The 16,946-nt window shown below is 45.7% G+C and overlaps 1 protein-coding gene across 1 annotated transcript in view; it reads left to right on the forward strand.

Moving 5' to 3' along the window:
* Positions 1-12,403: 12,403 nt before the first annotated feature.
* The window catches only part of LOC109906056 (sodium-dependent serotonin transporter-like), an 18,436-nt gene continuing 13,893 nt past the window's right edge, over positions 12,404-16,946 (forward strand). Inside the window, exons 1-2 of the mRNA XM_031791414.1 lie at positions 12,404-12,533; positions 15,508-16,143. Coding sequence (XP_031647274.1) covers positions 15,723-16,143 — 421 coding nt within the window. The 5' untranslated portion in view covers positions 12,404-12,533; positions 15,508-15,722. The remainder of the gene's footprint in view (positions 12,534-15,507; positions 16,144-16,946) is intronic.

A 16,946-nucleotide genomic window follows, 5' to 3' on the forward strand; every position in this document is an offset into this window, starting at 1 on the left:
CGTCTGCAGGGAGCACTGCATAAGTGGACCACATGGAGGCGAGAACCATACAGGTCTATATTGACAGCCCTCTCACCTTAGGATCATGACGATGGATCGTCTCAGAGGGGGAGTGCTGATCTCAGATCAGTTTTGCCTTTCAGATCATAGCGACTGGGACCTGATCCTAGATCAGCACTCCTATTCTGAGACACTTTGTGAGTACCGACCCAGGGCCTGTATTCATGAAGCCTCTCCGAGTAGGAGTGCTGGCAAGAAAAAGTATGGAATTACCTGGATTTCTGCATAAATTGGTCCTAAAATTTGATATGATCTTCATCTAAGTCACAATAACAGAAAACACTGTCTGCTTAAACTAATAACACACAAATTAATGTATTTTTCTTGTCTATATTGAACCATTAACACTGTAGGTTGGGAAAAGAACCCCAAGACTAATGACTTACCCGAAAGCTAATTGGAGTCAGGAGTATGCTAACCTGGAGTCCAATCAATGAGACAAGATAGGGCAAGGCAGCTCTAACCAACATAACCAACAAAACACTCACACATTCTGAGTTTGCTATTCACAAGAAGCATTGCCTGATTACTCGAATAAAAGAGATCTCAGAAGACCTAAGATTAAGAATTGTTGACTTGCATAAAGCTGGAAAGGGTTACCAAGTATCTCTAAAAGCCTTGATGTTCATCAGTCCACAGTAAGACAAATTCTATTTAAATGGAGAAAGTTCAGCACTGTTGCTACTCTCCCTAGGAGTGGCCGCCCTGCAAAGCTGACTGCAAGAACACAGCACAGAATGCTCAATGAGGTTAAGAAGAATCCTAAAGCGTCAGCTAAGACTTACAGAAATCTCTGGAAAATGCTAACATCTCTGTTGACGAGTCTACAATACGTAAAACACTAAACAAGAATGGTGCTGTTGTCCATAAGAAACATTGCTGCACGTCTGAAGTTTGCAAAAGTGCATCTGGATGTTCCACGGCGCTACTGGCAAAATATTCTGTGGACAGATGAAACTACAGTTGAGATGCTTGGAAGGAACACCCAACACAATGTGTTGAGAAAAAAAGGCACAGCACACCAACATCAAAACCTCATCCAAACTATAAAGTATGATGGAGGGAGCATCAATGTTTGGGGCTGCTTTGCTGCCTCAGGGCCTGGACAGCTTGCTATCATCAACGGAAAAATGAATTCCCAAGTTTATCAAGACATTTTGATGGAGAATGTAAGGCTATCTGTCAGCCAATTGAAACTCAACAGAAGTTGGGTGATGCAACAGGACAACAACCCAAAACACAGAAGTAAATCAACAACAGAATTGCTTCAGCAGAACAAAAAACGCCTTGTGGTGTGGCCCAGTCAGAGTCCTGACCTCAACCCGATTGAAATGCTGTAGCATGACCTCAAGAGAGTGGTTCACACCAGACTTCCCAAGAATATTGCTGAACTGAAACAGTTTTGTAAAGTGGAATGGTCCAAAGTTCTTCCTGACCGTTGTGCAGGTCTGATCCGCAGCTACAGAAAACGTTTGGTTCAAATCAAAATCAAATGTATTTATATAGCCCTTCGTACATATCTCAAAGTGCTGTACAGAAACCCAGCCTAAAACCCCAAACAGCAAGCACTGCAGGTGTTGAAGCACGTTGGTTAGGAACAACTCCCTAGAAAGGCCAAAACCTAGGATGAAACCTAGAGAGGAACCAGGCTATGAGGGGTGGTCAGTCCTCTTCTGACTGTGCCGTGTGGAGATTATAACAGAACATGGCCAAGGTGTTCAAATGTTCATAAATGACCAGCATGGTCAAATAATAGGTCTGGGACAGGTAGCACGTCCGGTGAACAGGTCAGGATTCCATAGCCGCAGGCAGAACAGTTCAAACTGGAGCAGCAGCACGGCTGGTTGAGGTTATTGCTGCGAAAGGAGGGTCAACCAGTTATTAAATCCAAGGTTTCACGGAATTCACAACACAAGCGGTTCACAAAATGTTTCGTGTTAGGCTACAAAAACAGATTTTATCAAACAATAGATCATTCATTGTGTAACAATGACCATTGGAATTGCAAACAGACGAAGATCGTCAAAGGTAAACAATTTATTTTAATGCAGTTTGTGATTATGTTACGCCTGTATTGGTTGAAATGGTTGTTTTTTTATGTGGCTCTATGCTCAGATAATCGCATCTTATTCTTTCGCAGTAAATCCTTTTTTAAATCTGACAACGCAGTTGGATTAGCAAGATTCTAGGCTTTCGATATATGTGAGACACTTGTATTTTTATGAATGTTTAATATGACTATTTAGTATGTAGCGATCACCGTATGTTGTGGAATTTCAGCCTGCTAGCGGGTTCCGTGCTCAGAGTGTAACGGCGTTCTTCGTTTGTCGAAAGAGAGTCGGACCGAAATGCAGCGTGGTAGTTAATCATGATCTTTAATGAAACAAATGCCGGAAACGATACATGAACTAACTTATAAATACAAAAAAACAACAAACGGAACGTGAAACCTAATTACAGCCTATCTGGTGAACACTACACAGAGACAGGAACAATCACCCACGAAATACAAAGTGAAACTCAGGCTACCTAAATACGGTTCCCAATCAGAGGCAACGAGAATCACCTGACTGCTGATTGAGAACCGCCTCAGGCAGCCAAGCCTATACAACACCACTAATCAGCCGCGATCCCAAATACTACAAACCCCAATACAAATTACTGACTGAGGGGCAGCTCGGGACTGAGGGGCAGCTCGGGACTGAGGGACAGCCCGGAACTGAGGGGAAGCCCAGTACTGAGAGGAAGCCCAGTACTGAGATGAAGCTCAGGTAGGTAGTAGGCTCCGGTAGATCCTGGCTGGCTGGCGGATCTCGAAGATTCAGGTTGACTAGCAGATCTGGAAGATTCTGGTTGACTAGCAGATCTGGAAGATTCTGGTTGACTGGCGGATCTAGCTGCTCTATGCAGACTGACAGCTCTGACTGCTCCATGCAGCATGACAGCTCCTTGCAGACTGGCAGCTCTTTGCAGACTGACAGCTCTGACTGCTCCATGCAGGCTGACAGCTCCTTGCAGACTGACAGCTCCTTGCAGACTGGCAGCTCCTTGCAGACTGACAGCTCTTTGCAGACTGACAGCTCCCTGCAGACTGGCAGCTCCTTGCAGACTGGCAGCTCCTTGTAGACTGGCAGCTCCTTGCAGACTGACAGCTCTGGCTGCTTCATGCAGACTGACAGCTCTGACTGCTCCATGCAGGCTGACAGCTCCTTGCAGACTGACAGCTCCTTGCAGACTGACAGCTCCTTGCAGACTGACAGCTCCCTGCAGACTGGCAGCTCCTTGCAGACTGACAGCTCTGACTGCTCCATGCAGGCTGACAGCTCCTTGCAGACTGACAGCTCCTTTCAGACTGGCAGCTCCTTGCAGACTGACAGCTCTTTGCAGACTGACAGCTCCCTGCAGACTGGCAGCTCCCTGCAGACTGGCAGCTCCTTGCAGACTGACAGCTCCTTGCAGACTGACAGCTCCCTGCAGACTGGCAGCTCCTTGCAGAATGACAGCTCCCTGCAGACTGACAGCTCCCTGCAGCCTGGCAGCTCCTTGCAGAGTGACAGCTCTGGCTGCTTCATGCAGACTGACATCTCTGGCTGCTTCATGCAGACTGACACCTTTGGCTGCTTCATGCAGACTAACAGCTCTGACTGCTCCATGCAGGCTGACAGCTCTGACTGCTCCATGCAGGCTGACAGCACCCTGCAGACTGGCAGCTCAGCTCTAGTAGGAGGAGTTAGTCAATCTGGAACATTTCAAGAAATTTGAAAGTATCTTCAGGTGCAGTCACAAAAACCAACAAGTGCTATGATGAAACTGGCTCCTCTCATGAGGACCGCCACAGGAAAGGAAGACCCAGAGTTACCTCTGCTGCAGATGATAGCTACATTGGAGTTACCAGCCTCAGAAATTGCAGCCCAAATAAATGCCCCACAGAGTTCAAGTAACAGACATATCTCAACATCAACTGTTCAGAGGAGACTGAGGGAATCAAGCCTCCAGGGTCGAATTGCTGCAAAGAAACCACTACTAAAGGACACCAATAAGAAACTTGCTTTGGCCAAGAAACATGAGCAGTGGACATTAGATCAGTGGAAATATGTCCTTTGGTCTGATGAGTCCACATTTGAGATTTTTGGTTCCAACTGCTGTGTCTTTGTGAGACGCAGTAGGTGAACAGATGATCTAGATGAAAATCAGATCAAATTTGATGACCAATTTATGCAAAAATCCAGATATTTCCAAAGGGTTCACATACTTTTTCTTGCCACTGTATACAGTAGACGGGTGACCTGATCCTAGATCAGCCCACCTACTCAGAGGCTTGAATGACTTAACACAATAGAGGAGCACCACAGTAAAGCTGTCAGATCTTGTTCCATTATTCCTCGGGGAGGTTGATGTTAATCTCTCCGCTGAGTTTGTTTGGTATGTTTAGCGCCGTTGAGTTTGGAGGTGATGGAATGTTTTTTTTTTACATAGGGCGCTAGAACCCGTGGCTTTAAGAGTTGAGCGTTACACACACACACACACACACACACACACACACACACACACACACGGTCATGGACACAAACAGGCAGAGTTAGTTTCCATGTGAGGGGCTTTGGGGCCAGCTGGGCCCAGGATTGGGATGTAATAGAGAGGCTGTTAAGGGTTTTTTAGGTGCTGTACCTTGTCCTTGGCAGCACTGAGCAGCAAATATATAGTTTAGCCCCTCTACATTCCCAGAGAGCGATTCCAAGAAATTCTACTTTTTTTCAGGGCTTTGTCGATGACTGACCTGATCGTGATGGGAGTCTGGATGGTGAATCTCATTCAACACTTAAATACGTAGCCTTCTTATTCAAGACGAATACTATAATACCATATATTATAATACAATACCCTTCAGTTCTGCTACTTTTCCTGCCTCTTATGGACTGATAGCTGTCCTGACGTCACCACTACCGGGACTTTACGTCACTACCAAGGATTTATCTGGGTTCAAAGTCCTAATGCCTTTGTTTTACAGCAACTTAAAAACCCTTTGTAGAGGACGGATTGCTCCTCTTGATTTATTTCTCAGCCTCGTCTCGTGTTTGTGAGAGACGGGGATTAACCTGCTGCAGCTTGGGAAATAGATTGGAGTGACTCGCACTCGCAGCAGCACCACACTGATGTTGTGTTCTGTGTCTGACTCTCTCTCTCTCTGTGGTCCTCTAGTGACTGGACTTGAAGTCTCTAACCTGGAGACTTCACCCTGACACAGGGGGCTTCATTGCACAGACACACAGTGTATGACACAGTCTTATGCAGGTGGTTGTAAGGGGAGTCAGGGATAGCTCCACTGCCGCTCTTTCCCCCTTCAGAAATATGCGTCTTGGATTTAGGAGCAAGAGATCCCTGCACTGGCAAAAGCTGTGTGTGTGTGTGTCTAATCAAGGCAAAGTAGAATGTGGCCTTGGGTAAACCCAGCTCTGTCCAGTGTATATCCGTGCCCTGCCTCTCCTGGATGCTGAGTCGGGACTTGGAGTGAGCTGGATGCCTACAGACAGCAGAGCTGGTCGCTGGTCCCAGCAGCATCCCACCTCACCCCAGGTAAGACACATCTCTCTTTCTCCCTCTCACCCACCACTCTAAGCTATCCTCACCTTGGAACTGACCTATTGTAGGATTGCTTTTTCTCCAATTCCACAGACTTTCAGCAGCCTTAAGATGAACACACATTCATATGGGTTTGTGTACAAGGAATAGAATGAAACTCTGAGTGAAAATTTTAACTAGGATATAATAAACTCAACAAAAAAAGAAACGGCCCTTTTTCAGGACCCTGTCTTTTCAGAGATAATTCGTCAAATTCAAATAACTTCACAGATCTTCATTGAAAAGGGTTTTAAACACTATTTCCCATGCTTGGTCAATGAACCATAAACAATTAATGAACATGCACCTGTGGAACGGTTGTTAAGACACTAACAGCTTACATTCGCTAGACAATTAAGGTCACAGTTATGAAAACCTAGGACACTAAAGAGGCCTTTCTACTGACTCAGAAAAATACCAAAAGACAGATACTCAGGGTCCCTGCTCATCTGTGTGAACGTGCCTTATGCATGCTGCAAGGAGGCATGAGGACTGCAGATATGGCCAGGGCAATAAATTGCTATGTCCATATGTGAGACGCCTAAGACAGCGCTACAGTGAGACAGGACAGGCAGCTGATGGTCCTCACAGTGGCAGACCACGTGTAACAACACATACACAGGATCGGTACATCCGAACATCACACCTGCAGGACAGGTACAGGATGGCAACAACAACTGCCCGAGTTACACCAGGAACACACAGTCCCTCCATCAGTGCTCACACTGTCCGCAATAGGCTGAGAAAGGCTGGACTGAGGGCTTGTAGGCCTGTTGTAAGGCAGGTCCTCACCAGACATCACCGGCAACAAAGTTGCCTATGGGCACAAACCCACCGCCACTAGACCAAGACAGGACTGGCAAAAAGTGCTCTACTGATGAGTCGCGGTTTTGTCTCACCAGGGGTGATGGTCGGATTTGCGTTTATCGTCGAAGGAATGAGGGTTACACCAAGGCCTTACTCTGGAGCGGAATCGATTTGGAGGTGGAGGGTCCGTCATGGTCTGGGGCGGTGTGTCACAGCATCATCGGACTGAGGTTGTTGTCATTGCAGGCAATCTCAACGCTGTGCGTTACAGGGAAGACATCCTCCTCCCTCATGTGGTACCCTTCCTGCAGGCTCATCCTGACATGACCCTCCAGCATGACAATGCCACCAGCCATACTGCTCGTTCTGTGCGTGATTTCCTGCAAGACAGGAATGTCAGTGTTCTGCCATGGCCAGCAAAGAGCCTGGATCTCAATCCCATTGAGCACGTCTGGTACCTGTTGGATCGGAGGGTGAGGGCTAGGGCCATTCCCCCCAGAAATGTCCGGGAACTTGCAGGTGCCTTGGTGGAAGAACTGGCAAATCTGGTGCAGTCCACGAGGAGAAGATGCACTGCAGTACTTAATGCGATACTGACTGTTACTTTTGACCCCCCCCCCCCTTTGTTCAGGGACACATTATTCAATTTCTGTTAGTCACATGTCTGTGAAACTGGTTCAGTTTATGTCTTAGTTGTTAAATCTTGTTATGTTCAGAAAAAATATTTGTACATGTTAAGTTTGTTAAGTTTACATAACTGTATGAATACACAACAACATGATATGTTTTTCCCAGGCTCTCATACAGTCATAAAGTAATGGTTCCATGTCTGTGAATCATCGGTTCTCAAACTTGGATGGTCTTGCTGTTTAGTGTTAGGAAATTCACCAGGGAGAATCAATGGAGATTACTGTAGGCCTGTTTGATAGGGTCCAGGTAGTGCTTGTTTGAGCCCTTCACACCTGCTGGGGATTATTGCTCTTAGTTATTCTATTATTCATCCTCTTGCGAATCATATACCATTGTGGTGTATGACTTGCTATAATGACTGCAATATGTTCTAAAAGTTTGTCCCAAATTGAACAGAACCCTTAATCCCAGCCCTGTTGTTGTTGTCATGGTGAGACTGAGTGAGTGCAGTTCCTCTGAGCTGTACCAGAGGGAGCTCTTCTCTCCCTGAGCCGGCGTCAGCCGGGACAATCCCAGTCTGTTGTGTCGATGAGAAGTGCTCTGTCTAGACAGACTGAGGGCCTAGAGGGAGAGGAGAGACTGGTAGGGCTGACTGTGGCGCTGAGAAGAGGAGGGTGAGAGAGAAGTGGTAGAGGGTGGAGAGAGCGATTGTGGCGAGGGAGAGTGTCTCAGGGGGTTGGGTTGGGTTGTAAGCAAAAATACACATTTCTGTTCTCAGGGGATGGCAGTGACAGGGAGAGAAACGAAATGTGGTCGTTTCAACCTAGCTTTGTTGAATACACTGACTAAGTCATTCTGGATAAGAACTTCTGCGAAATGTAAATGGCGAGGGCAGGGAGAGAGTGAGAGGGGGAGGAGGGCAGGGAGAGAGTGAGATGAAGGGGAAATGAAGATCCTAACTTGCTGATAGAGGGGAGCTGCCAGTGATTGTAATTGAAGAGATTAAATGATCCCATGGCTCCGTCCCTGCCTACAGTATCCACTGCACTGGTCCTCTTGTGTTTTCTGGCTAATCTTACTCTCTCTATCCATCTCCCTCTCTCTGTCTGTCTCTACCGCCCTCCCTACCTTCCTCTCTCTCTCTACCTCTGTCTCGCTTTCCTTCTTTCCTCTCTCCTACCTTCCTCTCTCTCTCTACCTCTGTCTCGCTTTCCTTCTTTCCTCTCTGTCTGTCTCTACCGCCCTCCCTACCTTCCTCTCTCTCTCTACCTCTGTCTCGCTTTCCTTCTTTCTCTCTGTCTGTCTCTACCGCCCTCCCTACCTTCCTCTCTCTCTCTACCTCTGTCTCGCTTTCCTTCTTTCTCTCTGTCTGTCTCTACCGCCCTCCCTACCTTCCTCTCTCTCTCTACCTCTGTCTCGCTTTCCTTCTTTCTCTCTGTCTGTCTCTACCGCCCTCCCTACCTTCCTTTCTCTCTCTACCTCTGTCTCGCTTTCCTTCTTTCTCTCTGTCTGTCTCTACCGCCCTCCCTACCTTCCTTTCTCTCTCTACCTCTGTCTCGCTTTCCTTCTTTCTCTCTGTCTGTCTCTACCGCCCTCCCTACCTTCCTTTATCTCTCTACCTCTGTCTCGCTTTCCTTCTTTCTCTCTGTCTGTCTCTACCGCCCTCCCTACCTTCCTTTCTCTCTCTACCTCTGTCTCGCTTTCCTTCTTTCTCTCTGTCTGTCTCTACTGCCCTCCCTACCTTCCTCTCTCTCTCTACCTCTGTCTCACTTTCCTTCTTTCTCCCTGTCTGTCTCTACCGCCCTCCCTACCTTCCTCTCTCTCTCTACCTCTGTCTCTCTTTCCTTCTTTCTCTCGGTCTGCCTTTCTATTTACCCCTTGATCGCAACACATTTTCCACGCGGCACACACAGACAGTTCAGGTGTTAATGAGAGTGCTGACTTGCCCCATGCTGTTAGGAGTCCTAGCCTCCCAGCGTAAATCCTTGTTTTTCTTTCCTGCTCTACGATGGAGATGTGTAGAGCTTTTTTATACATATATATATTTATTTTTTACAGCTATTACTGTGTCGCTAAGCTACACTGATTTGTATGTGGGAACCACATTTAGTCAGAGGAAACTGCCACACACTTTGAATAGTTCAAAGGTTAAGATGCGTATCCTCAAGTCAACAGGAGGTCAAGAGGCCCCAGTAACCATACATGAATGGAATCATATTGGATAAATTCCATTAAGTAGACTTTTTAGATATGAAATGATAGGTAGCAATCCACCTAGCCAGTAGGGCGAGGTTCGGTATCTGATCTGCCGAGTTCAGACCGGGAGATGGTGGGGAGCATCTCCAACAAAGAGGCAGGGAGAGGGAGTTGACCCTACTTGGCATGACACACTTCAACAACATTTCTTCATCTGGATGTTTCCCACCTTACCAAGGAAGTGGGAAACATGCCTATTACTCTGAGGGTTGGGGAGTGGAGACGTGTCAGTTGATTGTGTTTCAGACAGATGCAGCAGAGGCCTTTCAGACTGCTGCTACCTAATGGCTCCCTAAAGGTCTGGCTTTTAGAGTGATCTTGGTTTGCGTTGGTCGGGAAGGGCACGAGGTGGGCACTGGTAAATCATATGGCCAACAGCACCGTGGCCGAAGTAGTTCTTCATATGCTTCCTGTGAGTGCTTGTTTAAATTGTCGTGTGTGTGTTGGGTGTGTGTGTTGGGTGTGTGTGGGTGTGTTGGGTGTTGTTGATTTTCCCAGGAGATCAGCACACTATCCTTCCATCTATAGTTCAGTGTATGGGTTCCTGTCGCGGACTACTTCCTACCGCTTGGTGATTGGCTTGTTATTTTTAGTCCGGAGAGCTGAGTGAGATTGAAGATGCATTTGGCCTGCTTATCCGTTGCGTTGCTGCGTTGCTGTGTAACGTGCAACGCTGCTCAATCCAGCACTTCTAACTAACTCTCCTCATTACATCATGGCATCATTCACTTATTGTTTGCAATATTTTGTTATTTTGAGAGGAAATGCGGAGCCTACAACTCAACTCCTCTTTTTGGCCTGGAGATGTTTGCGAAACCATCCAATAATTTTCCCAGGTGGGATGAGTCAACCATCGCAAATGGGGGAGAAGAGGGGGCCAACAGGTCAATGGTGAAGGAGGATACGGTCCGGTTGAGATTGACAGCTCCTTCAGAGAAACCCTTCACCACTGCCAAATACATCTTGATAAGCTTTTCAGCCGCAAACCACTCATAATGTCACTCTTAGATGTCTTCCTATGTTGTCTTGAAAACCAATTCTCTGGTCAAGCCAACACATACTGCAGTTCTGGGTCAGTCTTAGTTTTGTCAACATGCACTCTCAGGATGTTTTATCCCCTAGCAGCACAGTCTGGCTTTCTGTTTCTGGTTTCTGGACTCTACCTTTTGATGTTTAGGGTCAACCATTACAACGATTCAGTTGACAGCTAAATGATTACCGTTGAACATTTCAGTCTGTAGACTCTGTGGAGCTGCTAGAGCTATTTCATCAGGCTGTCTGTGAATGTGTCTGTCTGTGAATGAGTCTGTCTGTGAATGAGTCTGTCTGTGAATGAGTCTGTCTGTGAATGAGTCTGTCTGTGAATGAGTCTGTTTGTGAATGAGTCTGTCTGTGAATGAGTCTGTCTGTGAATGAGTCTGTCTGTGAATGAGTCTGTCTGTGAATGAGTCTGTCTGCGAATGAGTCTGTCTGCGATTGTGTCTGTCTGCGAATGTGTCTGTCTGGGAATGTGTCTGTCTGTGAATGAGTCTGTCTGCGAATGTGTCTGTCTGCGAATGAGTCTGTTTGTGAATGAGTCTGTCTGTGAATGAGTCCGTCTGTGAATGAGTCTGTCTGCGAATGTGTCTGTCTGTGAATGTGTCTGTCTGCGAATGTGTCTGTCTGCGAATGTGTCTGTTTGTGAATGTGTCTGTCTGCGAATGTGTCTGTCTGTGAATGTGTCTGTCTGCGAATGTGTCTGTTTGTGAATGAGTCTGTCTGTGAATGAGTATGTCTGTGAATGAGTCTGTCTGTGAATGTGTCTGTCAGGGAATGATGTCTGTCTGGGAATGTGTCTGTCTGCGAATGTGTCTGTCAGGGAATGTGTCTGTCTGCGAATGTGTCTGTCTGGGAATGTGTCTGTCTGCGAATGTGTCTGTCTGCGAATGTGTCTGTCTGCGAATGTGTCTGTCTGGGAATGTGTCTGTCTGCGAATGTGTCTGTTTGTGAATGATGTCTGCGGGGATTCTCCGGGCTTTGGTCACAGCTAGCCATGGGGACGAGGGGATGCTTTGACTGCTTCATTGTCTTCAATATTCCACAGCTGATTAGGAGCGTAGATTGCAGTCCGGAGATGACAGGCAGCTAACAGATGTCTGGAACTTTATCTAGGTTGTCATAAAAATATATATATATATAAAATAATTCCCACATAGATGTAAAATGGAAGTAAGCAGTAAGAAAATATGATTGTGTATAGGAAAGAGAGAGAAGGAGAAAGAGGGAGACAGAGAGAGAGAGAGAGAGTGGAGGAAGAGGGACACAGAGAGAGAGTTGAGGAAGAGGGACACAGAGAGAGAGAGAGAGTGGAGAAAGAGAGAGACAGAGAGAGAGAGTGGAGGAAGAGGGAGACAGAGAGAGAGAGAGAGAGAGTGGAGAAAGAGGGAGACAGAGAGAGAGTGTGGAGGAATAGGGACACAGAGAGAGAGAGAGTGGAGGAAGAGGGACACAGAGAGAGAGAGAGAGAGAGAGTGGAGAAAGAGGGAGACAGAGAGAGAGAGTGGAGGAAGAGGGAGACAGAGAGAGAGAGAGTGGAGGAAGAGGGAGACAGAGAGAGAGAGAGTGGAGAAAGAGGGAGACAGAGAGAGAGAGAGTGGAGAAAGAGGGAAACAGAGAGAGAGAGAGTGGAGACAGAGAGAGAGAGAGTGGAGGGAGACAGAGAGAGAGAGAGTGGAGGAAGAGGGACACAGAGAGAGAGAGTGGAGGAAGAGGGACACAGAGAGAGAGAGAGAGTGGAGAAAGAGGGAGATAGAGAGAGAGAGCGAGAGTGGAGGAAGAGGGACACAGAGAGAGAGAGTGGAGGAAGAGGGACACAGAGAGAGAGTGGAGAAAGAGGGAGACAGAGAGAGAGAGAGAGTGGAGGAAGAGGGACACAGAGAGAGAGAGTGGAGGAAGAGGGACACAGAGAGAGAGTGGAGAAAGAGGGAGACAGAGAGAGAGAGCGAGAGTGGAGGAAGAGGGACACAGAGAGAGTAGAGGAAGAGGGACACAGAGAGAGTAGAGGAAGAGGGTGTAAGAAACTCCAGCGGGGTGTAGTGGGAGTGTCTGTACTGTTCTTCAGAGGGACGGTGGTGAGTACCACCCTGACACAGACCCCCACATAACTACGGAACCACTGCACGGTAGGGCTGCATTCTGGACATTGTGTGTGTGTGTGTGTGTGCGTGTGTGTGTGTGCGTGTGCGTGTGCTTCTCAATGGTTCTATGCATATATGTGTTTGTGCCAGACCAAACTTCAACGTGTGTATAGTGTTTGAGTGCTCTACTGGGCAAACAGTCTGTCTTGATGTGTTTACGCACGCTTACCATAGCACGTTTACGCAACGGTAGAGCATCATGTAAGTTGTAGATGGAAAAAGTTCCATTGGGTTTTACCTCGTGTGTTACACTCTTTCTACCTCATCATATTTTCTAGTGTGTTCTGTTTACATCCTGTATTTATATATTTTATTTTTTACTTTAACACTCCTAGAAGAGTGCAAGTTGAAGCAATTCTCACTAGTAATGTGGACTTGCAGTTGAATTATCTGATTTGAAGCGTGTCTGATTTGAAGCGTGTCTGATTTGAAGCGTGTCTGATTTGAAGTAATGTCGACCAAAGAGCATGCACCATAGACACTAGATACGGTGGTGATAGGGATGGAGATCATGTGTTATGTGTTCTGGCTCCTCGTTGTCTTACACGAAAACAAGAACCTTCCCTCGAGAAACACCCAATTGTGATTTATTTGTATTTTTTCCCAGAGACGGCTTGCGTTGATTCCTTGTCCGCTACTCATTATTTCTGCTAAACATCATTTGTTTGTCTCTGTAACAGAACAATAATGCTCAGAGTTGTCTGAATTGTCTTTGTTAATGTATTGTAAAGTGGTCAGTGGTGGACATTGGAAACACCTCTATATTAAAGTGTTTTAATGTCATGTTTTTAATGTCAAGTGCATTTTCTTCATTAGCTCCAAATTGCTCCTATTTTCCAAACTTGTCGGATTCTTGTGGGATCTGATCGTAATGATATTTCAGATATGTTGCTCAATGATTTCATCCTCAGCTGGACTTTCTTTGATGATGAAGCGGTTGTTTGACGTTACTCAGTGACGAGCTAAGTGCTATACGGCAAACCCAGAGAGGAAAAGATACAAGTTTCATTTACCTGATGAGTGTGAACTAATTGTTACCCCCAGTATTTCAGCTGCACTTTACCAGGAATTACCTATTTGGGGTGTCACACTTTGCACTCTGTCTTCTCATCTTCATTTCTGTATATCCATCGAGATCCACGGTCCTGGATGTCAGTCCAGGTGCCCTATGCGTCTTGGATAGGAGCATTCTGCGTGACTGATAGGGGTATGGACTGGAATTACATGGAGAATTGCTGGACAATTACTTTTAATCGGGATCAGGGCATTCCATTTGAATTAACTCTCCCGTTCCCATTAAATTCCAATTGAAGCAAACGAGTATAAACGAGGCGATTTGCGCCAAAAAAACACTTTTTTTTCCTTCTTCCTTTTTTTCAGTTGAACTAATTTCTTACTCAAATCATGGGACTTCTTAAGCAGGGTATGTGGTCAACGTTTGTCAATAAAACAAATGGCCAAATGAAAAATGTGAGTCAATGTATTGTAGTGCATATTTAATACATGTTCTTTTTAGATTGATGTTCATGGTCGCTGTCGAAGATCTGTCTGCAATTTGTACGACACACAATGATCCCCCCCCCCCCTTTTCTTTCAGTGTGAAATTCAAACATAGACAACGCGGTAGGATTTAGAGCCTCTCAGGAGAGATGTAGAAAATAGCTCCCTAATAATGTGAATGAATACATTGTAGGAAGAGGAAGGCTTGTCAATAAAAGGACAGCATGTGGTTTCAGCGACAGTTAACCATCATAAACGGAGCTCTCCTAATGTTCCATTATATAAGTACACCACTTTATTCAATGACTTTATTGTGAGTCTGTACATTACAGCACTATGATTGGACACTAGTACAGTACGTTTTCAGTCTACTGCTAGACTTATAGTCTGTCTAACATCTATGTGTATATGGATTAAATGAAAGGTACATGATAATGACCCATGAAGGGTAGTTACAGTGTAAATACATGTATTTAAACAAACAGGCAACACAATAGAACAGACTGGAGAAATTCTCCCATTGAGTACTTTTACATATAACTGTGGTAAATACCTACTGTGACCACACTGAAAAGTAGTTCAACATACAAATACATTTAAAAAGTAGTTCAACATACAAATTAAAAAGGGTTTAAAAATTCAAAGTAGTTAGATATTTTATTTTCTGTAAAAAAAATTTTAAAAAAAGAAGTATTTCTTAATTTGATTTAACCAGTCATTTGAAGTTCGTAAATCATGATATCTTGATTATACTCATACTGTCAAAAGGAAAACGAGGACAAAGTACTGTACAAGAAGAATATGTGGAATGTACATGTTTTCTTGTAGAAAATATGTGTTTACCAGGGTATCAAGTAACAATTTTCATTATCACAATCAGAGGAAGTCGGTTGGTTTCTGGATGCATTTCCCCCTATCAACTCGTTCCACCCTGCCTTAACACACCGACTGCATGTTGACTTGATCTATCAAACTATGTACTTCTTCTAACTCTGTTTCTCTTCCTTTCAAATCTTGTTGCTGCCTGTATATCCCCCCCCCCACCACCACCCCCACCCCCCTTTTCGTCTAATGTATGTGGTGAGGTTCAACTTTCGTATTTTATCTCCAAATGTATAGAGACCCAAGAAATCAGATGTGATTGTAGCTTCGGGCAACAATGTCAAGAAACAAAATAAACCAACGTGTTCTAGCAGAATCCCCTTAGGCCTTATTTGGCAGGGACTTTCAGATTTCACATTTCCCCCAGTGTTTCACACTTTTAACCCCATAGTGACGTATTACCAGTCAGTCTCAGTGACTTCACCCATTTGTCTCTGTCGTTCCCTGTGCGAACTAATCACTCAGGATATTCCAGAGAAGCCCAAAGCAAAAAGACCACAAACCATTAGAGGGGAAAAAAATACACAGGTCATTCACAATGGTAAATAACACTAGTGACGTTGTGTTTGTGTTGCAGTCTGGTACCGGTTGTGTCCCCGCTGGCGTTTGTCATAAAAGGTGGTGGTGCCAGGCAAAGAGTCCCACCTGGCCCAGTTACACCTGCTCTCTCTCTCTCACTCTCTCTCTCTCTATGCTACCCCTCATCCCCTGATGGGCACCTCATCACACCGTGCCAAAAGTCCACCGTCTCTGCTAACAACCACACCACGCCCCTAACCACCGGCCATCGCCATGGAGATGACGCAGTCAATGGTGATGGACAGAGAGAACGAAGGGGGAGAGAAAGAGAAAGGGGAGGAGTCATCGCAGGAGAACGGCAGACTCACGCTGGCTGACGGAGGGGTGGCAGAGAAGGGGGACCCCAAAGTGAACTCTGGTGGGGGGTCAGGAGGGGTGTCCAACGGGTACCCCACGTCCACAGCGCAGAGCCCAAAGGAGGGAGCGGGAGGTGTACCCACAGGGGCCCCCAGGACTCTAGTGGTCCAGCAGACCAGTCTGGACCGGCCCCGGGAGACCTGGAGCAAGAAGATGGACTTTCTGTTGTCTGTGATTGGCTACGCCGTGGACCTGGGAAATGTGTGGCGCTTCCCCTACATCTGCTATCAAAACGGCGGAGGTGAGACCTGTTCATTTGAGCACGCTGTTGCAAAAAGCTAAAATAAGCATTTCTTATTGGACAATTCTAGGTACTCCCTCCTTCTTTCAGGCTGTTTTCTTTCGATTGGTGCCTAATGAACACGACCCAGGTTGAGGGAAAATGTAACACTGGAAAGGAGAGAATCTGTAGCTGGGAGGTTGAGGAAATGGACAGATATAACTAAACCATCTACAGTATACTGGTAACAATAAACATTCATGCAGATTGAAAATAGTTTTTCACCCAGCGTCTTTCGACACTTAATCATATAGCTAGATAAAGAACCATAAAACAGGGATAAATCGGACAGAGCGTCTGGAAAATACAGATCATTCAAACCAACCAAAACGTGGATCAAAGTAACATTTACACCTTGGAAAGAAACTGGGTAAATATATGCACGTTAAACCTTATGTCTTCTGTAATGAAGACAACCATGAATAAATGTTCCTCTAATGTCCCCAGATGTTTACAAGGGAACTCTGTTGTCCTCCCTGCTTTTCTACAACTCTCCCCCTCACATCAAATACAGGCCTCCGATTCCATTTTATTGAATTTGCAATAACAAAATCTTTGCAATATCCTGTTTCTCTGTTACGAGGGAAAGAGAGAGAGAGAGAGAGATGGGAGACAGGGGGACACTTGATAGAAGCAACACTATTAATTGTTTTTCTTTGAATTTCTCTCTCTCTCTCTTTCTCTCTCTCTCTCTCTCTCTCTCTCTCCTTCTCTCTCTCTTTTTCTCTCTATCTCTTTCTCTCTCTCCTCTCTCTCTTCTCTCTCTCCTCTCTCTCTCTCTCTCTCTCCTTCTCTCTCTT

Source organism: Oncorhynchus kisutch, linkage group LG15, assembly GCF_002021735.2.
Source record: "Oncorhynchus kisutch isolate 150728-3 linkage group LG15, Okis_V2, whole genome shotgun sequence".
NCBI lineage: Eukaryota > Metazoa > Chordata > Actinopteri > Salmoniformes > Salmonidae > Oncorhynchus > Oncorhynchus kisutch.